Source organism: Triticum aestivum, chromosome 3B, assembly GCF_018294505.1.
Source record: "Triticum aestivum cultivar Chinese Spring chromosome 3B, IWGSC CS RefSeq v2.1, whole genome shotgun sequence".
Classification (NCBI taxonomy): Eukaryota; Viridiplantae; Streptophyta; class Magnoliopsida; order Poales; family Poaceae; genus Triticum; species Triticum aestivum.
In genome coordinates, this window is record NC_057801.1 from 35,800,647 (window position 1) to 35,825,428 (window position 24,782).

General features: G+C 47.9%; 4 protein-coding genes across 8 annotated transcripts; all 4 read right to left on the bottom strand.

Annotated features, from left to right (window-relative positions):
- Positions 1-2,649: 2,649 nt before the first annotated feature.
- On the bottom strand, positions 2,650-24,153 carry LOC123068411 (LEAF RUST 10 DISEASE-RESISTANCE LOCUS RECEPTOR-LIKE PROTEIN KINASE-like 1.2). Of its 5 annotated transcripts, none has more exons than XM_044490999.1 (4): positions 23,456-24,153; positions 4,173-4,211; positions 3,833-4,087; positions 2,650-3,703 (listed from the first exon to the last, which is right to left on the bottom strand). In XM_044490999.1, exons 1-4 carry the CDS (start codon positions 24,114-24,116, stop codon positions 2,748-2,750), a joined length of 1,911 nt encoding a protein of 636 aa, XP_044346934.1. In that variant the 5' UTR covers positions 24,117-24,153; the 3' UTR covers positions 2,650-2,747. The 5 variants fall into 5 exon arrangements, with proteins under 5 accessions (XP_044346934.1, XP_044346933.1, XP_044346935.1 ...); XM_044490998.1 differs by lacking the exon at positions 23,456-24,153 and adding an exon at positions 14,269-15,284; XM_044491000.1 differs by lacking the exon at positions 23,456-24,153 and adding an exon at positions 11,415-12,382.
- LOC123068414 (uncharacterized) lies at positions 9,630-11,359 on the bottom strand. Its single transcript, XM_044491003.1, has one exon. The coding sequence runs from the start codon at positions 10,448-10,450 to the stop codon at positions 9,734-9,736; it is 717 nt and encodes a 238-aa protein (XP_044346938.1). The 5' UTR covers positions 10,451-11,359; the 3' UTR covers positions 9,630-9,733.
- On the bottom strand, positions 18,630-19,975 carry LOC123068413 (uncharacterized). Its single transcript, XM_044491002.1, has one exon. The coding sequence runs from the start codon at positions 19,808-19,810 to the stop codon at positions 18,926-18,928; it is 885 nt and encodes a 294-aa protein (XP_044346937.1). The 5' UTR covers positions 19,811-19,975; the 3' UTR covers positions 18,630-18,925.
- LOC123072927 (uncharacterized) lies at positions 21,080-22,196 on the bottom strand. Its single transcript, XM_044496600.1, has 2 exons — positions 21,491-22,196; positions 21,080-21,135 (listed from the first exon to the last, which is right to left on the bottom strand). The coding sequence occupies exons 1-2, from the start codon at positions 22,161-22,163 to the stop codon at positions 21,080-21,082; spliced, it is 729 nt and encodes a 242-aa protein (XP_044352535.1). The 5' UTR covers positions 22,164-22,196.
- Positions 24,154-24,782: the final 629 nt, after the last annotated feature.

Consider the following 24,782-nt stretch of genomic DNA (forward strand, 5'->3'; position numbering starts at 1 on the left):
TGTCTTCGTGACTGATGATGAGTGAACATCTATTTAGACATGGTTGACGGACTGTTTGTCTTTTGATGATCCATTTATTTGCAAGCCTTTTCATGAGCTCACCTAATCAGCTGCTATGTATTATAGTTAAACCAACATGCGGCATTAGTGATAATGTGACCATGTGCGTCCATATCTTTTGTCCATCTTTCCACAGAGATGTGTTGTACCAAATGGATGGGTATAAACGGTAACTGGGCACATGTGGAGAGGGCCGTGCCTATCACCACCGCCAGCCCCGTCTTGCACTAGAATGGGTCAAAATAGACGGTGTGGTTGCAGGCCATGGACAGCTGGGTGGCCAACCGCGTCGCCTCTCGTACGATCGCCGGAAAATGAAAATTATTAATGTCTTTTTTTAGAACCGCCCACACTAGGCATTTTATTTAATCATAAGACGGTTTACATCCGATTGCAATAAGGCAACCAAAAAGTCAGGGATAACATCTAGTGACATTACACTCAAGCTACTATTAATACCCTCCTTCGCACATCTATGTGCAACCGCATTAGCATCCCTTCGAGTGTGCACAATATCAAAACCCTGAAAGTTGAGAAGAGACTTGATCTCTCTCAACACATGGCCTCCAATAGATGAAAATTCTTCATTCTTCCACTCATCCTTAAGTACCTAATAATCAGTTTCTATCAGAATGTTTGGCCATCCTTTTTCTCTTGCTAATAGGATTGCATCCCGGACTGCCAGTAATTCTGCACCTCGGGCTAGCAAAATATGTGTACAAAGAATAATGCCATCCATATTCAAATAAACCTATCTACAATGTCTCTCATTTGTGATTCGATTGCGATGTGTGAGTAATCCTCTCGGGCTAAGGACTAGGCATAGCCTTGTCACACCGAGACACACATCTATGGGGCTTATGGTCCAGGCGTCATTCGCACTCGGGGGCCCTCCCACACGTGCACTCGGCCATGCTAGTTTAATTTGATGGCTTGTGTTCTTCTCATGTTGGTAATAGGTCAAGATATTGTAGGTAATTCATATTCATTAATTGCAAACAATAAGCAATTGCATCTGTGGCTCCTCATGATTGGTGTTAATTCTTGGTACCCTCATGATTGAAATTCCTTCTTTTCTTGGACAAGGCTACACATGGACTCAAGAACACAAATATGTTTTCTCAACCCAATTTCGACAAATTTTTCATACAATTGTAGTAAAAAAATGAATTATATGCAGTAAATGACTAGAAATGCACTAAATGGCTTAAATATAGCAAACAAACCCTGAAAGATGCCAAATTTTTACATTGGCCATGTAATGGTGCATATTTAGTGCAGATTTTTTTCAAGGACAACAGATGAAGCAGCGGCCACATCACCTTTAAACTTGACACATTCCCTCTCAAAATCATGATTGTTTTCCAGATATGGTTCGGTTTGTAGAAGTGTACGTGACAACTTTCGCGGAACTTTTTTAAATTTTTACCACAATCTGTAGGTGTCATATGAGGGCACCATGACAAATTCCATGCTTTTTGGACTTTGTTTACGCTTGCAGGGGCATGTGTTGACACCATATTTTGGCACGGCAAAAACTATAATTTAGGTGGCCTAAAATGAAGAACTGCTCAACATGAAAATTATCATTCTGGTCAAGATGAACAATTTTTTTGAGAAAGTATGCTTATATTCAAATTACGAAATAATACAAAGTCTTTAATCCGTGCAAGCACACCCTAACACACGCACAATGAAACAGAATAACAAAGATCACCCTAAAATAACCAATAAAACACAGAGATCTCTCCAGAGCTATGTGTCATCATCCCTGAACCTTGCAAGAAGACCCCTACAACACAATAATCTGCAACTAGACCCAAGCAGGTCATCATCTTCAACTACAGCATAATCGCCGCCACGGTGCTCCCCCTTTTCTTCACTCCGGCAACGAAAGGACAAGGACACACATGTGCATTAAACACGCCCGCACCAGCCTTCGCCATATGTGGCTTTGGGTATCACTATATGTGCCCCTTCCAGATGGAAGAGAACTAGGATTCGGTTCATGCGCAGTGGCTGAACCAACCACCCAGGCAAAGAAGGACATCCTTCCAACAACAGCACAAAGGAGGATTAATTAACAAAAAAAACTCATATCGATGATGAGGAAGAAAAACCTTCACACAACCACCACTTATCCGAGGACCAACCCAGCCAGTACCAGTCAACCTCCAGACACCATAGCCCACGGCCTCAACGAGATTCGGGGATCCTCCACCCCGCTGGCTCCTACAAGAAGGTAAGAGCCCTGCCCAACCATGAATGGAGCCTAGGGAAACTTATTCAGATGGGACGCCACCGTGATGACCTGAACAACGACTCCCTCAATCCTAACTCTACTGAGAACACACCCGACGCACAAATCCGAGGTTCCCCCTCCCTCCCACCATCGAAGAAGCCGACAAAGGGAGATGAAACTAGTGGCGGCACCGACGGCACACAAAGGGACCCGCTAGCCTCCTGTTTGCCTAGCTAACCCTAACTGATCGAGGAAAAAAGTTATACAACTTTGATTTTTGTATCCTAACTGCCTGGCTAACCACTAATTTCCATCCAAGGTCGTATGCAACCTCGGCAGTCAAAACATTGCAGCACGGTGAATACCCCATTTTGCCGAGCTTTAATATTATTTTTTGTTTTGTCAGTGTCAAAGAGTGCCGAAAAGGTCCTATGTGGCATTCTTTTTAGCATTTGATGTTAGATAATCTGCTAGCATTCGATGCTACCGAGTGGTTAGTTGACTGGCTATGGAATCTATGTATAACAGTGTCGGGCGAGAACTGCAGGCCATCCTTGAGCAAGCACACGTCTTCTTTCTGAGATGCCTTCTTATTCATGCTATTATCCCCACCGTCTCCGTCCCTGACGCAAGTCAGGATCTCCACCACCTCCTTGATGGACGGCCTTAGATCCCTCTCCAGTTGCAAGCACTGGAAGGCCACCTCCGCGACGCGATCGATCGTCCTCTTCGTTTCGGGGTCGGTATTGTAGCCGAGCTCCGGATCAACCAGCTGAACAACTTGATGGTTCTGAATCCTGTTGAGAGCCATGTTTGCCAAGTTGATCTCACTGTGGCTCCTGCTCATGTCCACAGCAGGTTTCGATGATATCAACTCCACCAACACAACACCGAAGCTGTAAACGTCACTCTTGTCGGTCAGCTTGTAGCACTGGTGGTACACCGGGTCGACGTAGCCCGGTGTGCCCTGTGGAACAGTTGACACATGGGTGACCTCAAGTGGGAACAGGCGTGATAACCCAAAGTCTGCAACTTTGACATGGAAGCTGTTGTCGAGCAATATGTTGGTTGTCTTCACATCTCGGTGTATGATCTCGACCGCATGGAGGTAGGCCAGTGCTTCAGCCGTCTCTATGGCAATGTTCAGCCTCAGAGGCCAAGTGAGGCCTCGTTCCGCCACACGGGATCCGTGAAGATGGTCTGCGACCGTCCCATTTGCGATGAACTCGTACACCAGGAGAAGATCACGGCTCATGCGCGACGTGCAGCCATATAGGATGACAAGGTTCTGGTGGAGCAGGCGGGACAGGATGTCAACCTCATTCAGGAATTGCTCAACCCGTCTGTAATTGTTCTTGTAAAGGCGTTTCACCGCAACTACTCTCCCATCCTTGAGTTTTCCTGAATGAAAAAATGTTCAAAGTTGTAATTTTATCAAAGCATACAGTTCAAATGTTCAAAGTTGTAATTTATCTGCAGTTTGACGTGTTAAGATTCACAAACAACAGGTTCAGCAAACATGTGTTTTACCTTTGTAGACAGTTCCAAAACCACCATCACCAAGCTCCCTTGAAGCACTAAACCCATCAGTAGCTACCTCAAGTTCCTCGAAAGTGAAGATATGAGGAGAACCATCCAACTCAAGGTCTTTACTGTATGACGTCATTGAAGATCCACTTCGCATGAACTCGTTCGAAGCTACAGTTTGTTTCCTCTTCTTGCATTTGTACCAGACAAAACAGCCGAGACATGCCATGAGTACAGCACCACCTAGTCCTGCTCCAACTGTCCACAGAAACCAAGGGACCACAGGAAATAAGAACCGAACGAATAGATGGGCCGAGCAGCTTGAGAGTTGATTGACACTCACCTATTTTAAGAATGGTCACTCTTGCCATTTTACGGGCCCCTGCATAAGAAGAATGTGTAAATATTTTAAACATTATGAAGTAATAAACAAGTATAGTAGTCGATTGACAAATGAAAGGAACTTTTTGTAGTATGAATTGACATTGTCATGATAACTTTTCCAGCTTCTATGTAAAGCCGAACTCCCTTTCCTCTGACTGGTTAATGAGGAAAATACAGCAACAGCTGAATTTCAGATTTTCAATTCAAGGTGGTAATATATAGGAAGAAAATAAACTCATAGAAGCCACAATCAAGGCATTCAGATCGTAAAAGCGGTGCGAGAAATAACGGATTCATACATTTGCATTGATTCAGGAGAAATTATCAAAATGTAAGCCAAAATCTAACAGCAATGTAACTGTTATATCATAGTTTTCCTGAAAACAAACAGAGGTGATAAGATGGTTGCGTTGAAACAGCTTGGTGCCTGGTAACCTATTTGGTTCCTTTGGTCATCTTTCCAGACAAAAAAAAGACAATATACATCTTTCCAGACAAAAAAAAAGACAATATATTAACTTAAGGGCCATAAGCTTTCATAATGCTTGGTAATACCGGTAGGATCACGCCACTCTTCTGCACTGCTTAATTATGCAGTGCAACACTCAGTTACCAAGTGCATCAGCACCTCTAAGTACCCACTGAAACTAACAACAGAGTTCAATTCAACTTTGCGCCCCTAACTAATTCAACAACAAACAGTTGCAATATATTGACTTCCACATGTCTGAATTTTGAAACTCGAACCAGGGCATAGAAAAGTACAAAGCGCATCGATCGGCAATTCCTTCCGGGAGTAGTTTACTTGGAACGAAACCAAGAACACGTTACCATCGGCTCGGCATCTTTGTTGAATAGCGTTCTTGACTAATTCAACAAATGTATTTTGAGTTTTCGACTAGAAATCGATATGCTTAATAAATGCCTCAATCAGTGGACCGGCCTCACTATCTACGAAAAACAAAACAGTAATCTGGAGGAGCTCCAAGAAACCAAGCAAGCACCCAAGAGTTGAAACCACAATATCCGTGTCCAAACAGCATTCTAAGTTCCTCCTACCAACAGCGACGTAAAACGCAGAAAATCTGATCTTGACAGCGATTCTATGTCAGATGCAGCATCAAACTTGCTACCTACGTCACCACTTCTGAATTCACTCAAATCAGTCACTTCTGAATACCAGCATTAGCTTTGCTCGTCCAAATTGCTACCTACGTCGGCATTTTTGGAGTCACTGAATCGGTCATTGGCACTTGAAATTGTAAGGGGATTAGCTTGATCAAAGAACTAGTGATTGACTAGGCAAAAATAAAATCATGGTGGCGCTGTCAGTTAATTTTCGTCAACTCACCGCACTTCTCGCGGTGGGCGACGCCGGCGCAACCGCAGGAAAACCCGGTGCCGTCGCCGGCGTACCTGCACTGCCCGCCGCTTGCCTCGCACTCGGGGCAGTCGTCCGACGGCACCGTCCACTCGAGCAGGAACCCCTGCCTCATGCTCTGGACATAGTCGTCGTCGCCGTCCGGAAAACCAAGAACCGGCACGACGGAGAGACTGCAGGCCGACGGGACAACGCCCAGCTCGCGGTGGCTGCCATACTCCCCGCCAAGCCGGAAGAAGGACCCGTCGGCGCAGCGCGTGCGGTTGAACCCCGGCGGAGCCACCTGCTGCGGCTCGGTGCAGTTGTAGAGGACGAGGACCTCCCTGTTCTTCCTGTTGATGGTGTAGGGCCCCAGCCCGAGGCCCAGCGAGATGTTGAACCACCACGGCGGGCAGCCGGCGCGGGGCGGGACGAGGAGGTTGTGGTTCACGGCGACCAGGGAGTTGTTCTCGGGGAAGACCCGGGCGACCTGGTAGCGCCCGAACATGGAGCGGCTGAGGAACGCGTGCCTGCCGTTGCAGTTGAGCTGGAAGGACGGGGACCCGCATGGCGGCCGGCCGCCGCCCTCCTCCAGCCAGAACGGGTATGTGATGTTCAGGTCGCCGCATGTCTTGGGCGAGCAGGCAGCGCCGGCCGGCGCCGGCAGCCGGAGAAAGGAAGCGGAGAGCGGGAGAAGGATGAGGAGTAGCTGGAGCGGCGGCATGGATTGGATTGGGCCGGGGAAGGGAAGCGGAGCGGCTGACTGACCGGAGCGGGCGAGGACTGGTTAACGAGAGCAACGGGACTGACTGAACGGAGGGCGGGATGTGCGACTTTGAAGATGAAGGACGGTTGCCATGGCGGCTTGACCGGTCAGAGTCAACGAGCCATCTGTTCCCATTTGCATTATGGAAAATTTTGTTTTTGCCACACTAAATTTTGCCAATTTTACTTATGCCACTCTAGATTTTGACATTTTACTTTTACCACTCTTAGTTTTTGACAATTATCACAATTGACATTTCCGTGGCAAAAGCAAAATTTTCAGAATGGCAATTGCAATAATTGTCAAAAGCTAAGAGTGGCAGAAATGAAATAAAATTATTTTGTTTTTGCCCCAAAATGGCAGTTGTGATAATTGTCAAAAACTAAGAGTGGCAAAAGTGAAATGTTAAAATCTAGAATGGCATAAGGAAAATTGACAAAATCTAGAGTGGCAACAACAAAATTTTCCCTTCTGGTATATCGCCTTGATCTGTGGGATGCCGTTCCAGAGCGGCAATTCGTGCCATGGCTGGGGACGGCGACGGCGACTGCTTGCCAACCCGCCATTACTTTCGCATGCCCCGGCAGATAAGGAACTGGAGCTGAGGCCAGATTGATTCCTAGGAACTCGTTAAAAAATTGAACAATTCAACGACTGAACTCACCGTTGCCGGCACTCGGCGGCTGCCATGTCAGGAGGAAGCCATCCCTGATGAGCTTCTCGTAGTCGCTGGCATTCACGTCGCCGGACGCCCCGAGCACCGGCACGGCGGTGGCGTTGCAGCCCTCCAGAGCGTACCCGCCGTCGATCCCGCCGGACGCGTTGTACGGCCCTCCCGCGCGGACAAAAGTGTTGTTCCGGCACACTGTGTCCAGCAGCCCCACTGGGCGCCCCGGCGCCCTGGTGCAGTTGTAGAAGACGAGGTTCTGGTTGAGGGGGCTGATGGAGAACGGGTCCCCGACTTTGGTGGCCGTGTCGGCCGTGGGGACATGGCAGCCTTGGGGGCTGGACCTACCGTCGAAGTCTTGGAGCTTGTGGGCGTCGGAGACGAGCAGGGAGCCGTTGTGGACGAAGATGTGGAGGATCCGCAGCCCGTAGTCGGGCTCGTAGTACCCGAGGTAGGGGACGTGGTCCTTGCAGTGGACCTGGAACCCCATCTGGGCGCACCGGTTCTCCTCAGAGCCATGGACGACCCCGAACGGGCGCGATACGGTCACGCTGCCGCATCGTTCCGGCTCGGAGGCCGCCGCGGCGAGCATCGGCGCCGGGATGATCGCGGAGACGGCGACGGCGACGGCCAAGAGGAGGAGGCAAGGCCCGGGCCATGGGAACATACGAAAGAGAAGATTCCGACCGAAGTCTCTGCTGATGAAGAGGAGGACGGAGGAGATTTTTGGTAGTACTATGAACTGCGATATTCATGGTACGAGCGAGGGGATATGTGATATGAGGATGGAGTCAGTGAGTGACGAGTCCTTTTCTTCCTGGCAAAGTGTGAGTGGTGTGCCGGAAAGTTTGACTGCAAGGCAACCAGCGTCCACACACGCACGAGAACTCCACCATCCCCGGTCGTGGTCGAGCAGCGATGCGACCGGACCGGCCAGGATCGATGATGCATGCCGATCCGGTGCCGGCTAGTGCAAGCTCTAGGCTGGATATGCTGGATATGTATTTGGGCTTGTGTGAGGACTACTGGTAAGTGGTAACACTAGTCGTGCACACGTGAACGGTAAGCACTGGCTAGCTAGCAAACCTCCAGGCTGGTCAGACGACAACACCACCTACTGAGTATATAAACAAACAATCGGTAGCAACCATGCATTTTCGGGCCCGACCTTAGAGTTGTTTAGTGCAGGCCGAGTTCATGGTTCAGTGTTCAAATTAGGCTGATCGAGTCGTCGGCCGTACGTACGGTAGGCTGGGTGTAGTATATTGCCTTTCCTTTCCACTTGTGACTTGTGTTCATGAGCATCTGCTACTAATATAAACTGGTGCTACCCACTTGGAGTAGTTTAGTTTACGGGCCACATCAAACCGCGGAAGCTTCGTGCAAGTAGTATTACTAGCGTAGACGTGTAGTGTAGTAGTTGCCGGCCAGACAACTCCTTGTTTACAGAAAAGAGGATCACAAAGCACCCGGGCTCTGAACTATCTATCTATCTATCTGGTTACATGGGCAGACAGGCACACACGGATACTGCATATATCACACACGTAAAAAGGTAACCGGGTTTTTGTTAGTGAAAACCGCGCGTCTCGTTTCAACATCCAACATCTAGTTACTTGGTCCAAACCGGATACAAAGATAAGACGAGCACTGCCAACCAGTTCAGAAACTAGCACCTAGTAAAACAGAGGCGGGAAGAGTAAATAGCATAAAACTACTACTTTACAGGCTAGGGTTTCAAAAAACTACCGGTTTTTAAATGGGTGGTCGGCTGTTTCAAAAAACCCAAATCATCGAGTACTTTAAGATTGATCGTGATTATGACAGGTCGGGCCCGCAACTAAACGAACCGTTTGGTTGACCGTTAACTTACAAGTGAGGCCCACATGTCAGTCCTCACTTTTTTACAAAATAGCCCCTATAAACATTTCTAAAAAGCAATCGCGTCCCTGCCGTTTTCTGAAAAAAGCAATCAGGTCCCTGTAGTGCTCGGGTCCCTATTCACGGCTGCCGCTGTGCCATGCCGTGCTCCATGCCGCCGCCACGCACCTGCAGGGCGGCCTCTCCTGCTCCTTGCCGTAGAGACGGACTTTGTTGTTGCTCCTTTGCAGCAGCCGAGCCGCGATGGCCTCTGTTGTTGCTTCCTGGCCGTCGATTTGGCGCATGCGCCCAGGCCGTCGGACCTGGTCGCATCCGGCGGCGGCGAGCTGGTGGCTTCGGCGGCGGAGGATAGAGGGAGGCCGGGAGGGGTGTCGCTGGCTCGGGAGACGACAGGGCCGCTGGCCTAGCGCATGCGCCCTGGCTGTCGAACCTGGCAGCAACTAGCTGTCGGCGGCGGCGGCGAGCTGGTGGCCTCCGGCGGCGGAGGAGAGAGGGAGGCCGGGGAGGCGTGTCGCCGGCTTGGGAGAAGACAGTCGATGGCTCGGGAGGGGGTTGTGTGTTGTGCTCGAGCTCGCGAGAGAAAAAGAGTTCAGGGGAGGGAGAGAAAGAAAAGAGAAGAAGGAGACACTGACATGTGGGCTCTATTTGTAAGTTAACAGTCAACGTAACGGTCAAACACACAATTCGTTTAGTTGCGGGCCCGACCTGTCATAATCATGATCAATCTTAAAGCACTCGACGATTTGAGTTTTTTGAAACAGCCGACCTTTTATTTGGTAGTTATCTGAGAAAATCTAAAAATCGGTAGTTTTTTGGAACCCTAGCCTGTAAAGTAGTAGTTTTATTCTATTTACTCGAGGCGGGAATGATCTGCTTTGGAACCCAAAAGGGGTCTACGGCCTTATCCTCAACAACAGAGTGGCGTGATTGATAGCTAAGGTCGGATAAGGGAAATCCAAGCAAAGGCACTGCGGTCTTAGCTCTAGCCAGGAAATGGATTGAGCCATTGAGGACATGATTTGATGGGGGAGCTCCCATGTCAAGAGGAAGCCGCGCGCCGTTGATGGGGGAGTTCCCGCACCCCATCCTCGTCTGCACCAGCTCTCTGCCCCTGAGTGCCAGAGCCGATGCTCCGCCATTCTCCGTGCAGTTGTACATGATGAGATTCAGGTTGCCCGGGCTGATACTAAACGGGTGGCTCAGTTTGGCGGAGGTGTTCCAGATCGGCACGTCACAGCTGTTGGATGGATGCAGCAAGAACAGCTTGCCTCCGTCAGCAACGCGCAGGCTGCGCTCCTCATAAGACATGTCCATGACTGTAAAGCCGACGCCCATAGAGCTCTGTAGAACTGGGGTGTCGTTGAAGCAAGAGACCTCGATATCTGAGGAGCCACATGCTTGTTCCGCCACGCTATCCCTGAGCCAGAATGGGTCGGAGACGGTCACATTGCCGCCTCTCTTGGCCGACCTCGAGCAGCCTTCTATTTGCTCCTCGGCCACCACGACGACCGCGAGCATCAGCGGTAGGCACAGAGCCCAGAAGAACCAGCAGCTCGGAGCCATAGGTGTGGAAGATTTGGAAGATTACAGTGAACTACAGGCATGAGAGAATACGTTGGTGTAAGCAGGGACGATATATATATGTGGAGGACGGACGGCAGAGTGGGTGGTTCAAATTTGACTGGAAAACTGGGGCAAACGATCATCGTCCACGAATTGTCCAGTGTCCCCTTTGACTGGTAAGACATGACATGAAAATCGCTGGGTTCCCCTTGAACGGGGTAAGCCATGACCACGACATCCATGTCCCCGTGATGTGACCGGAACCAAGATGCTTAGCCGGATCATTTCGGTTCCGGCATCTGTGTGCTCTAGTCTTCTAGTATCTAGCTAGACTCTAATCTCGCTACAACCTTCACACTTGGCAGGTTACTGGTTACTGTATCCCACAGAAAAGAATGTTCTATAGCATGATCGGTCACTGGGTTGCGTTTTTACAAATTGCGTAAATGTTTTTCTTCCAAGGGAGAATTATTCCAGGTGAAACCTAGAGTTCACACATTTTATTCGGATTATTTTTAAGGAACTAATTTTATTGGGATAGATACACAGTTTAGATTTCGTAAGTGTTTTTAAAAATGTTTATAATATTTTAAACTTTGGAGTTCACATACTTATTCGGACGCATTGGAAGACTAGGGCCAAGGACTAAGGTTCAAAACCCAGACTTCCAACCAGACTCCACCATTGCAGGAAATTCGTATTCACTATAGTGCAGTTATGATCAAGTGGCGCGTACGTCCTCCGCGAGCCGGAGGGTGCAGGTGACGCGCTGGCCGGGCCGGCTGCGGCTAACGTTGATTGGCCATGACTAGGGACGACTTCGGGTCTATGGCCTTATCCTCAATAAGTGAGTGCCATGATTGATAGCTCGGTCGGATAAGGGAAATCCAAGCAAAGGCCCTACCCGTCCTAGTTTGCCAGGAGCGCTGATGAAAAGATGATTTGATTTGACGGGTGAAGTTACCTGTAGGGGGGCTCTGCCATGTCAAGAGGAAGCCATCGCTGATGAGACGCTCGTAGTCGCTGGCGTTCACCTCGCCTGCCCACGTCCCCAGCACCGGCATGACGGCCGCGTCACAGCCCTCGTGGCCGCCGCCGTAATCGGTCGTCTCATAGTAACGCCCTCCGGCGCGGGCAAACACCTCGCTCTCGTCCCCGCACCTCATCCTCGTCTGCACCAGCTCCCTATCCTGTGCCAGAGCCGCCGCCCCGGCCGCCTTGGTGCAATTGTACAGGATGAGGTTCATGTTGACGGGTGCGATCCTAAACCAGGACCGGGGGCCCAGCTTGACGGAGGTGTTCCACATCGGTAATCCACAGCTGCTAGAAGCGTGCAACAGTTCCAGCTTGCCACGATCAACGACATGCAAGCTGTGTTCCTCGTAGAAGATGTTGATGATTACAAAGCCCAAGCTGATGGCTCCAGAGTTCAGTAGGATTGGAGTAGTGCCGTTGTCACGGCAACTGACCTCGAATTCCGGGGAACCACATGACCTTCCCGTGTCCCAGACGGGGAGCCAGAACGGGTGAGAGATGGTGGTGTTGCCGCACTTCCTGGCCGAGCAGGCTTCCCCATGTTCCTTGGCCGCAGCCACCGCGAGCATCAGTGGTAGCCACAGTGCCCAGAAGGAACAACATCCCGGAGGCATATGAGCAGGAGTAATAAGACTTGAAAAGGTTGCAGTGAAACAGCAAAGGGGGATTGGCTACAAGTATGAGACAATACGGTAGTCTAAGGCTCTAAGCAGGAATGATATATGAGGACAGACGGCAGAGCGAGTGGTTCAAATTTGAATAGAAAACTGGTCGTCCACAGATACGCCGAGTGATCCCTTTGACTGGCAAGCCATGACTTGCAAAATTTCAGGGTCCCCCTTTGACGGGGAAAGGCATGACAAACGCCATCATGGCCCCGTGATGTGACTGGGAACCAAGATGCTTAGCCTGATCAATTCGGTTCCGGCATCTTCGTGCTCTTGTCTTCTACTATCTGGATACTCCCTCAGTATAAGTGACAATACAATATAAGACACTGTAGTGTAAAAAACACTCTTATATTACGTGACAGAGAGAGTAGATTCTGATCTCGATACAACTTCACACTTGGCAGGTTACTTCTTACTGTATCCCATAGAAAAAAAGGTTCTATAGCATGACCAATCACCGGGTTGCGTATTTTTTAGAATTTGCGTTTAGAAGGGATAGTTCGAGTTAGAACGTGGAGTTCACATATTTTATTCAGAATTTTTTGGCGAACAAATTTTATTCAGATATATATGCAATTTAGATTGGCCAGTTTATGGAAAATCATTTCTATTCTCAGGCATTGGAAGGCAACGGCCAAGGGCTAAGGTTCAAAACCCGGATAGCGGGCTATGCTGTCCGGACTCCACCACTGTACGCAATTCCAATTCACCACTCATTGCTACAGATTGTCAATAAATCGCATGGGAGCGAGCGTGATGGTTCAGCCCTAACATTGGCACGAGTCGCGGGTGGTTCTTGGTGGTTTTTTCAAGTCATTGTCTTTTTTTTATGATTAACATTGGTTCCCTTCCTTTTTTTCTTTCATTTTTTTTGTGTTTGTCGCTTTTCATTCTTAGGTTTACTTTTTTTCTTTTTTCTAATACATGAAAATTCATGAACCTCTGAAATATCATAAACATTTTAAAAAATCCATGATTTTGAAAACACATGAGCATTTCAGTAATTCAATAAACTTTTGAAAACATCATGAGTTTCTGAATCCATGAACATTTTTTAAATTTTGTGAGTATTTTTAAATTTATAAAATACATTATAAACTTTGGGCACATTTGTAGAAGTAATATATAAACAATTCAAAGGCCCTCACATGGACTGATCACGTTATACTGACAATCCATTGCATAAAGCGATGAATAATAGCACCCACCATTGTGGGCCAATGCGGTGCAATTCGGCTGTAAGTTTCGAGAAATAAACATTAGCCCATAACTCTATATGTCTGAATACCTCTGACTGGCTCTCACTGGATTATTCTTCTGAAGAAGTGAACATAGCCAATTTTGGCCATAGACTTTTTTCAAAAGCGAATCAATCTGTGGTTGGATAGTTAGAGAGATAGTGGTATCCCCATCCCACTAGGGTTCAAGTCCTGGTGCTCGCGTTATTCCTGAATTTATTTCAGAATTTTCGGTGATGCGGTTTCAGTGAGAGGAGACGTTCCCCTCGACGGCGAGGCGTCTATGGTAACTCCGTAAACCTCAAGATAATATGCCGGCTCAGTCTCTCGAAGGTTCTCGTTCGGATAGGATGTGAGTGTGTGCGTTCATAGAGATGAGTGTATGCGCGTATGTATGAGCGTTTTGCGTTTGTACCGTGTTAAAAAAACTTGTTTCAAAAAAATAAATTGGCCATAGACTTGAGAAGTTCAGAGTTCAGACTAGACTATCCAGAAGCCACTCGTTCCCAACTCTGAGTACTCTGGATTGGGACGGAGGAGGGAGACGACTGCACACTCTTACTGGACAGGTGTAACTTGCACAAGGTTTGCATGCCACCATGCTGCCAAGATATACTAGTATAACTGATCCGGAAAATATATCTAACAAAACCAAGCATGTCACAATTTGACTAGTACAGGCAAGTCGCCCCACGCCTCAGGCAAGCAGGACCCCGCCCACGATCAACTCAACCTTATCCTCGTTTGGTGACTAACATTAACATGATGATTGATTGATTGGTTCGATTCGGGAAATCGAAGCCAATTAGGCACTGCACATCCTAGCTCAACAACGAACTTGATGATTAAAAGATGATTTGACGAGTAAACTTACGTGGAAAGATTGAGGGATGATGCGGGAGCGGGACATCCCATGTCAGGAGGAAGCCGTCGTTGAAGAGCTGCTTGTAGTCGCTCGCGTTCGCCCCCGCCGACGAGGCCGGCACCGGCACCACGACGGCGCGGCAGCCATCCAGAGTGTAATTGTTGTAGTTCCCGGTGCCGTCGTGGGGTACTCCCGCGCGGGCAAACACCGCCCATAGGTTCCCGCAGCTCACGTTCGTCGGCGCCAGCTCTCTGTTCCGACGTGCTGCGGCCGCTGCTTCGTCCTTCTCCGTGCAGTTGTACAGGATGAGGTTCAGGTTGACGGGGCTGATCTTGAACGGACGGTTGAGCTTGGTTGAGGTGTTGTAGAACGGTTCATGGCAGCTGTTGCGGGCCTGCAGCACGTTGAGCTTGCCCAGATCAACCGCGTAGAAGCTGCGTTGCTCATAGGAGATGTTGAGGATTTTATAGCCCATGTTGAAGGGTATAGAGCTCCGTAGAGTTGGAGAAGTGTGGTTAATACAAGCGACATCGAAGTCCTGGTAGGGAGGACGACCACATGATTTCCCGGTAACTTTGTCCGTGAGCCAGAACGGATCGGAGATGTTCACGTTGCCGCACTTCATGGCCGAGCAGTCTCCACCCTGCTGCTCCTCGGCCATCACGAGCATCAATGGCAGACACCACACCAGGAGAAAGGCCAAGAACCAGCAGCTGGGAGACATCGGAGGGGAAGATTTGGAGAGATTGTGGAGAAGAACAAAGGGTGGGTGGTAGCTGGGGATTCAGTGGTCATGGGCTATGGAAGGAAGATGGACTAGACGGAAGAAATGATACCGTGGTCGAGATGGAACCACATATATGGGGACGGCGAGAGAGCAGAGTAGTATTGGCGGAAACAGGGGCCAAGCGATCACCGTCCAGGAAGTTTCACAGTAATGACGCCATGGACTAGCAAGCCATGGCTTCTGAAATTTGCGTGTAACGACTTTGACGGAGTAAGCCATGACAATGACCCCGTGGACTAGTGATGTGACTTGGAACTAGAATGCTTAGCCTGATCATTTAAGTTCTGCCTGCTTTTGTGATCTTGTTTGCTGAGGAGTAGATTCTGATATTTGTGCAACCTTCGCACTTGAAGATAACCAATGAAAAAAATAGCCCTTGAAAATATGCTATTAGCGAGGCATTGTACATTAATTTATTTAGTGAGACAATCCTCTATATGCTATAGCGCGCTATTTTTTACAGTGTAGATAACAGCCCACTAACCCCCCCCCCCCCCCCCCCCCCCCCCCAAAAAAAAACAGCCCTCTAACCTTCTTTTTTGTAGGCATTACACCCTTTCGCATTTGTAAAATCATAACTTCTCAACCCACTTAGTAATAGCAAATCCTGTTGAATGGTCGTTAAAAATTTTTAAATGTGGATTTGTGATGGGGTCCAAGACTAAGTTGACGGTGTTTGTGGACTGTCCGATTTGGGGGCGAACATTGGGATCCATACTATACGGAAAAAATTGATGAGCTATGTTGGATGATTTTTTTTGTCCCGCAGACATATGGGGGATATCCGGTGACTTGTGTTGGAGATCCCCTAATATGCCACAATGCCGCAAAAAATATATGAGAGAAGATCTAACTTTCTTTTTCAAAAGGGCTTTTTTTGAAAAGAAGGATTACCCACGGTCTCTGTATCAATAGATGCATGCAACCATATTACGAAAGGGGGTTATATGAATTTGGCTAGCATAGGCTATGATCGTCCGTCACCCACATTTGGGGAGGAAGTGCCTGCCCGGCTGCTAGCATGAATGCATGATTGATGACTTGGGTCAATCAGGGGGCAATCCAACCAAAGGCACTCCACGGCCTAGCTAAGGTACAAACTTGACTAAAAGATGATCTGTCGGGTGAACTTACGTGCATGGTGAGGAGGTTCAAGCCATGTCAAGAGGAAGCCATCCCCGATGAGCCGCTCATAGTCGCTTGCGTTAGCCCCCGTTGACGAGCCCATCACCGGCGTGACCACGGCATGGCAGCCCCCCAAAGCATAGCCACCGTAGTTCCCGGTCACATCGTAAGGCACTCCCACGCGAACAAGCACCTCCCACTCGTTCCCACACCTCACCATCGTCCGCGCCAGCCCTCGATCGCTACGTGCCACGGCCGCCGCCGCAGCCACCTCCGTGCAGTTGTAGAAGATGAGGTTCACGTTGGCGGGGTCGATCCTAAACGAGGGCCGCAGTTTGACGGAGCTGTTCCAGATGGGCACATGGCAGCTGTTGGCGACTTGCAACACGTGCACCTTGCCCACATCAATGACATGCAGGCTGCGATCCTCGTAAGAGATATTGAGGATTGCAAAGCCGTCGCTGAAGGGCATAGCGCTCCGTAAAACCGGAGATGTAAATCCGGTGAAGTTGCTGTCGCAGACGGCCACGAAGTCCGGGGAACCACATGATCTGCCGATCCCCTCGTCGGCGAGCCAGAACGGGTCGGACATGGTGAGGTTGCCGCATCTCTTGGCCGAGCCAGAGCAGCCTTCTCCTTGTTCGTCGGCCGCCGCGGACATCAGCACCAGTGGTAGCCACAAGGCCCGGAAGGACCAGCAGCTTGCGGACATCTGAGCAGAAGATTTGGGAAGATGGACAAAGGGCTACGGCGACTTTTGGGGTGTACTACGTGGTGGAAGGAGGGAAGATATATGGAGGCGCCGAACGCGCCGAGTACTAGTGGCCGGAACATTTGGCTGGAAAGCTGGGGCAAGCGAATCATACTAGCTACACGAAGTTTCCCAACTGAAACCTTGGACTGGTAAGCAGTGACTGCCGAAATTTCCGTGTGATTACTTCTTTTTTTTTCCTTTTGCGGGGCCGTGTACCGACTTTGACGGATTAAGCCATGACCATGACCAGCATGAGCCCGTGATGTGACTGAGACCAGGATACTTGGACTGATCATTTAGGTTCAGGCTACTACTTCTGAAACACCTTTTTTTACGCCCCGCTTGGTTTAGCGTTTCCGCTCGTATTCAGCCGGTTTCAAGTACACGCCTTGACGCATCGTTTTCTTTCCAGACAGAAATCAATGCGTGACCGGTAATATACACTTGTAAAATAAATACAGGTGCATAAATTTACATCCATCCCAAGCGGGGCCTTAGAAGTAGGAAATCCGTAGAATGGATGTTTTTTCTATTCAAACGAATTACAACAGATTTTTAGGGTTTTTTTTGGCAAGAGAGATTTTGTTGGATTTTAGCCTTTAGAATTCGTCTATGGAACATGTTTCAATCTAAAGATTGGATTCCTTCAACAAGAAAAAGCTTATCACCTTGTGTCCAAATTCCAAAGTAAATTTCTCCCTGGGTCGACTTTAATTTTCCAATTTAAAAGGATGTTAAACCATCTCCAGGCTTTGTATAAATTCATCCATCCTAATAAAGAATCCTAAATCAGTTTCATGTTAACTAAACATTTTTTATCACCTACTATCCAAGTGTTTTCTTTGTAGTAAACAATATGTCTTGACATTCATTGTTATGTGGATATGTTCGAGTACCCGAAACATAAAGGGCTTGGTGACGCACGGCTAAGGCTTGAAACCCGGTCACGGACTACGCCTTACGGTGGACCCCCTTTGCTACAATACATGGAAATGCTAATTTCGCTTCGTGCGGGAGGAAAGCGGGATGCCCTATCAGAATAGCAGATGCACTCGATCATTGCGTTGTTTTGTCATATTTAATTTTTATTTTTATTTTTGCCCCTTTTCTGTTTGGCTTCGTCTCATTTTTTAATTTTATTCTTTGGTTTTTATTTATTTTATATTTTCCCTTTTTACTTTGTGAAGCGCTACCGCCTTATTTTCCAAACTCTCGTTATCTATTTTACTTTACTTTTGGGGCACACAAATGATCATTTTTCTAATGCACATGCACACTTCTTTTCAAAGACATGAAAGTGTGTTTTCAAATACATGAATACTTTTTTTCAAAAATATAAATAAACATCTCTTTTGACATGCATGAATTTATTTTATTGTCATGACCTTTTTCTTAATCTATTGATAATTTGAAACTAGTAAAGAATAGATTTACTTGTGAAATAAAATTATTTATACGCAAATATTTATATAACTTTTTTGATATATGAAAATGTTTTTGAATATACTATATAATTCAAAAGAATTTGGACAATATTAAAAAAAAAGTATGTATGTACTATTAGGCTGCACTACTAGCTGGACCGTTAACACGACCAAGAACATGGTCAGTGGGTCAAAGATTGCCCCTGAAAAATCAGTACAGGCACAGTAGGCCGAATTTGAAAAAAGCCTATTTGCCACTTGGCTGTCAGTGTACCGGTGAACAAGCCCATGATGCGAATTTCGGCCGTAGTGCACAGACTTGAGAAGTTCAGTTTTCTGACTTGTAGGCAGAAAGAAGTTCAGAGTTCAGATTAGGCAGAGGTGAGAAGCTCAGAGTTCAGACCAGAATCAATCCTCGCCCTAGAAGACACTTCTTGTTCTGTACCACACTCCAGTTCAACTTGTTAACGAACTTCTAATGATGCACAGGGCCACGTACCTACCTAGAGCACTTGTTGTTCTCTAGTCTGTACCACACAACAGGCACTGAACGTCCTAGCTTATGTACAAACTTGATTAAAAGATGAGTCGGCGGGTGAACTTACGTGCAGGTGAAGGCGTAGGGACAGGTAGAGGTGCAGGAAGAGGTTCCGGATGATCCCATGTCATGATGTAGCCACCGCTGATGAGCCGCTCGTAGTCGCTCGCCTTGGCCTTGCCCGACGAGTCCATCACTGGCACGACCGTCGCATTGCAGCCCTCTAAGACATAGCCGCCGTAGTTCCCCGTCACATCAAAACGCACTCCCGCGCGAACAAACGTGTTGCTCGCGTTCCCGCATCTCATCTCCCCCAACGCCCTGCCCTCATCCGTCGGCGGCTTTGTGCAGTTGTAGAAGATGAGATTCAGATTGGCGGGGCTGACCTTAAACGGGAGTGCCAGTTTGCCGGAGGTGTTCCATCCGGGAAAATGGCAGCTCTTGGAGTCTTTAAAGTCTTCCTCTTTGTAGACATCGATGACACGCAGATTTCGTTTCTCGTAGGAGATGTTGAGAATTGCAAAGCCAGTTAATCCAGAGCTCTTTAGAACTGGAACACTGTTGTTGCAATTGACCACAAAATCCAAGGGGCCACACGATCTTCCCGCCTCCATGTCGGGGAGCCAGAACGGGTGTGAGATATTGAGGTGGCCGCACCTCTTGGCCGAGCAGCCTTTCCCTTGCCGCACCTCAGGCTCGGCGAGCATCAATGGCAACCGCCATATTACCCAGACGAACACCAAGAGCCAACAGCTTGAGGTAGCCATCAGAACTGAAGATTTGGCCGTGGGGCGGTGGAGATATGTGTATGAGAGGATGCCGTGGTTGAAGAATGATAGTATATGTACTGGACGTCCAGCGAGTGGAGTACAAACGCAAACGGTCGCAGCATTTGACTGGAAAATCGGGGTAAAAGCTATCATCGTCCACTAATTCTCTCAACCATACCTTGGACTTGTAAACCATGCCCTCTGAATTTCTATCCCCATTGACGGGTTAGTCATCACTCATCAACGTGACCTTTGTGTGCCCGTGATGTGACAGGAAACAAAATGCTTAATTAGGCTGGTTCCTTCTATATCGATCGGCTGCTTCATCCTCTTGTCGGCTATCTAGCTAGTAGATTCTAATGCTGTCATATATACGACGTTTTATGCCCGACGCTCACACTCGTCCAACGGTGCCGATTAAGACGTTCCTGGACCCCCGACGATGGGTGAAAGCATAGGTTGAAAGACGTCGGACGCATAGCAGTTCCGGATTCTTTTTTTTTTTTGCGGGGGGCAGTTCCGAATTCTAATCTTTGTACAATATTCAAACTTCATATGTATTGGTTGCACATATATCCAACTAAACCAAAAGCAAGATCAAGAAATAAAACACAACTTCATACGGTTCAAGAAATAAAATTGTTTGAATAAACGAATTTACGGAAAAAAGCGGAAACGCCCAATTTGCGACGAGTGGCGCACTACATGTGCACCATTTATCTATGTCGAAGAAAGTGGGAGTGACCCTTAACTAGTGATTTCATTAAATGGTATGTTTCCTAAAAAATTTATACCCCATGTATTGTTCATTAAATGGACGGACCCACACATAGTGTTTACCGGAGCATCCCACCCATTTTTGGGAAGGTTCAGTTCCGCGCTAATTTTTTTGTTTAATATATTTCTGGTGCATTTTCCTTTTTTTATTAAAAAAATTCTTGAACATTAGTTAAATTTGTGAATATTTTGAAAAACATGTACATTTTAGAATTATTGATGTTATTCAAATTCATGAACTTTTTCAGAAAAATTGATTGGTTTTTAAAATTCATGAACTTTTGTAAATTTGTGAATATTTTATGGATTCATGAACTTTTCAAAAACAAAGGGGGAGACGGTTTTATTTTACACGGGGCTGTTGGTTTTTTCCAAAGGAGGGAGCGCAAGGAAAAAGAGGCGCGAGGGTAACCAGCGAGGCGAAGCATGGTTCTTTGGGCCGTTGCCCATCGCTTGATTTAGTGGCATTTTGCCGCTTTAGGCGTGATATAGGAAGTTCCGGCAGCTCCACCACTAACGACGACCTAAAACACTGCCATTGTGTCAAAAAATGCCCTTGAGAATTAATATAGGCCCACTAGGCTGGATTTCGATAAGTTTATTGCCCACTCATTGTATAAGCGAACAAGTCCATGATGCCAATTTTCACCGAGGTGCAGACTTGAGAAGTTCAGAATTCAGACCATAAATCGATTTTCGCCCTAGAAGCCATTTGTTATTCAACTCGTTAAACGAACTTCTAATGGTTCACACAACTGCGTACCTACTGAGAGCACTGGTTTGCATGCTTGCCACAACCGAAGTTTCTGGCACGTCAGCCAAACGTGTCAATTTGACTGTATAAGAGCATCTCTAGCAGACCCTTTAAAAAACCTTAGAGATGCTCTAGGGGCCGTGCATGCAGGAAGGAGGAAAGTTGCAGCGAACATCCGCCACACGCATCGATTTTAGCTTTATCCTCGGCTTGATCGATAAAGGAAATCCAGCAAATCACGCACTGAGCATCCTAGCTAAGCTGCGAACTTGATCAAAAGGTGATTTGATGGGCGAACTTACCTGGAGAGGGTAGATCCCATGTCAGGAGGAAATCATCTTCGATGAGCTGCTCGTAGTCGCTTGCGTTCGCCGAGCCCGACGACGAGCCCATCACCGGCACGACGGTAGCATTGCAGCCCTCTAGCGCGTAGCCGGCATAGTTACCGGTCGCGTCGTGGGGCACTCCCGCACGAACAAACATGTTGCTCGCGTTCGGGCATCTCACCTCCACCAGCGCCACTGTCTTCGTGCAGTTGTAGAAGATGAGGTTGACGTTGGCGGGGGTGACCTTAAACGGGGGTGCTAGTTTGACGGAGGTGTTCCATCTCGGGAAATGGCAACTTTTGGAGACGTTGAAGTCTTCCTCTTCTTTTTTGAAGTATGTTTCTTTGTGTAGATCAACGGCATGCAAACTGTGTTCCTCGTAGGAGATGTCCCTGATTGCAAAGCCGAAGAGCACAGAGCTCCGGAGGAGTGGAATACTGTCGTTGAGGCAAACGACCTCAAAATCCAATGAACCACACGATCTTGTAGTCTCCATGTTGAGGATCCAGAACGGGTGGGAGATGATGAGGTTGCCGCACGTCTTGGCCGGGCAGTTTTCCACTTGCTGGTCCTCAGGCCCGGCGAGCATCAGCGGCAACCACCATACTACCAATACGAACACCAAGAACCAGCAGCTAGTAGTAGCCATCGGAACAGAGAGATTTGGCTGTGGCGAGGCGGGGGAGACCTATGCGACTATGAGATACCGTGGTCGAAGCTCGAAGAATGATATATGTGGACGGGCGAGTGAGTGGAGTACCTACTATGGTCGCAACATTTGACTGGAAAATCGGGGCAAAGCTATCATCGTCCCTGTCACCTTTGGACTGGTAAGGCATGGCTTTTGAATTTCTAACCCCATTGACGGGTAAGTCATCAACGTGACCTCCGTGGCTCCAAGTGCCCGTGATGTGACAGCAAACATGATGCTTCAGGTTGGTTCTTGTACCGACTACTCCACGCTCTTGTCGGTTATCTAGCATCTAGATTCTAATCTTTGGGCGAAATTCATACTTGGCAGGTAAGAATATCCGGTAAAAATTAGTTTCATCTGCGTACACTGATCGATTATTGAGGTTGCATATTTCAGAATTTGGGTGCAATTTCTTTCCTCTCAGGGACAAGTCCATTCCACGGGTCCTCGTTGGTTCTACTCGCAGTCCTCGTTTTCCGTAGGCAGGCTCAGGCTCCACATTACGGAGCGGGAGGGCATGGGGTCCTCTTTGGCGGCAACTTGGCTTGAGTGGCTAAACGAGGTCCGGCCATTTCTCTTGACGGTGAGTCTCCTTCCTTGTCGGTAGTCTAGGTTGCTCTGTGTGGTAGGGTGTGGACGCTCCTGCATCCTTTTTTTTTTTTTGAGGGAAGGACGCTCCTGCATCCTCATTCTTGTATTTTTCTTGATCTGCTTTATAAAAGGATCTCCTCATCATCATTTATTGCTTTGGTTGTGTTGCTTTATATATAAAGCGGGGTAAAAGCCCTTCTTGGTAATTTCAACCCAGAGTTCACATTAATTTATTTTGCAGTGTTTGCTTTTGTGATGCGTGATTCGGCTGAGTTAGAAATAATAAAATTCTTCAAGGACTTAGGAGCATAAAATTCTTCTAATAACTTTTTTATTCGAACGGATTTTAAATTTGAGACTATATGGGGAGGGGGGGGGGGGGGGATTTGTATTGAAAGCCTGAAATTCGACACTTGAACTTTTTCCATAACTTTATGCTATCTCCGGGGGACAAGACCACTGACTTATCATCGTGGGCTAACACACCATAATTCAACCAAAATGGGCTAACATACCGTACTGTAAAAAACAATACTCCCTCCGTCCTATAATGAGTAAATTGGGTGTAATAAGATCTTATATTACGGGACGGAGGGAGTAGGTAATACAAGATTCCACGGAGCGAAAAGAAGTGCTAATTTGAGAAGCAAGCTTACCGGTCTGCCATGTGAGGAGGAATCCACCACTGATAAGCTGCTCGTAGTTGCTCGCATTCGCCATGCCATGAACGCCCAGCACCGGCACGACGGTGGCTTCACAGCCTTCCATATGGTATCTGGCATAGTCATCGGTACCATCATAACGCCCTCCTGCGCGGACAAATGCGTTGCTCTTGTTGCCGCATCTTATTGGCACCAGCGCCCTGTCCTGACGTGCCACCGCCGCCGCCTCCGCCTTCGTGCAATTGTACAAGACGAGCTTCAGATTGATGGGTTCAACCCTAAACAGGCGGCCCAGTTGGTCGGAGGCGTTCCAGCTCGGAACATGGCAGCTGTTGGTGTTGTTGTGCAAGTGATTCCGCTTGTATAGATCGACGACGCGCAAACTCCGTTCCTCGTAGGTGATGCGGATGATTGCAAATCCGTCGTCCCCAGAGCTCCGAAGGACTGGGCTGCCGTTGCTACGGCAAATGACCTCAAAATCCAAGGGGCCACATGATCTTCCGGTCTTGTTGTCAGCGAGCCAGAATGGATGAGAGATGGTGAAGTCCCCGCACCTCTTGGCCGGGCAGCCTTCCCCTTGCTGGTCCGCCGCCGCCATAATCATCAGTGGCAGCCACCAAACGTAGGCTAAGAACCAGCAACGCCGAGGAGGCATCGGACAATAAGATTTGGGAAGGCTCCAGTGACCAACTGAATCGGTGATCATGGTTTTTGGGGCTGGGGACTGCTGTGAGGTTCCGAGGTGTGAATGATATACATGTGAACGAGCGAACAGCCGTGCTATGGCGGGCATGTTTGACAGGGAAATGGAGGCAACTTATCATCGTCCACAAATTCCCCCAAATGACCACTTGCACTTGGACGGGCAAGCCATGACGTATGAATTTGTAACCCATTGACGGGTAAGCCAGCCATGCATGACCACTGTGAGCCCCTGATGTGACAGGGATCATGATGCTTAATCAGATTCTTTCGGTTCCGGCTACCCTGTGCTCTTGTGGTCTATCTAGCTAGACTCTTGTCTCAGCACAACACTCACACTTGTACTTGACTGGGCATTCTACAGATTGCGTGCACAAATCCAGTTCAAACCATTTAGTTTGCGGTATTACTTTTTGTTGCGTGCAATTTGGCTGAGCGAGTTAGAAATAACGAATTCTACGAGGATATAGAAACATCAAATATTAGGCTCATGCAGGGCTTAAAATATATTTTTATTGAGACTGATTTCAAAATATTGTGTAGAATCCCAATCCTTTGCTTCTCAAACTATTTTGAAAAAAATACGGAAAATTTCAGTCCTTGAAAAATATTCTCACCG

Coding starts and splice junctions, on each gene's coding strand:
- LOC123068414 (XM_044491003.1), bottom strand. CDS start 10,450: ATGGCTCCGAGCTGCTGGTTCTTCTGGGCTCTGTGCCTACCGCTGATG.
- LOC123068411 (XM_044490997.1), bottom strand. CDS start 6,297: ATGCCGCCGCTCCAGCTACTCCTCATCCTTCTCCCGCTCTCCGCTTCC. Junction 4,212..5,564: donor CGCCCACCGCGAGAAGTGCG/GTGAGTTGACGA, acceptor CTTCTTATGCAG/GGGCCCGTAAAATGGCAAGA. Junction 3,704..3,832: donor TTTTGGAACTGTCTACAAAG/GTAAAACACATG, acceptor TTTTTCATTCAG/GAAAACTCAAGGATGGGAGA.
- LOC123068413 (XM_044491002.1), bottom strand. CDS start 19,810: ATGATAGCTTTTACCCCGATTTTCCAGTCAAATGCTGCGACCGTTTGC.
- LOC123072927 (XM_044496600.1), bottom strand. CDS start 22,163: ATGGCTACTACTAGCTGCTGGTTCTTGGTGTTCGTATTGGTAGTATGG. Junction 21,136..21,490: donor ATGGGATCTACCCTCTCCAG/GTAAGTTCGCCC, acceptor AATGGCTTCTAG/GGCGAAAATCGATTTATGGT.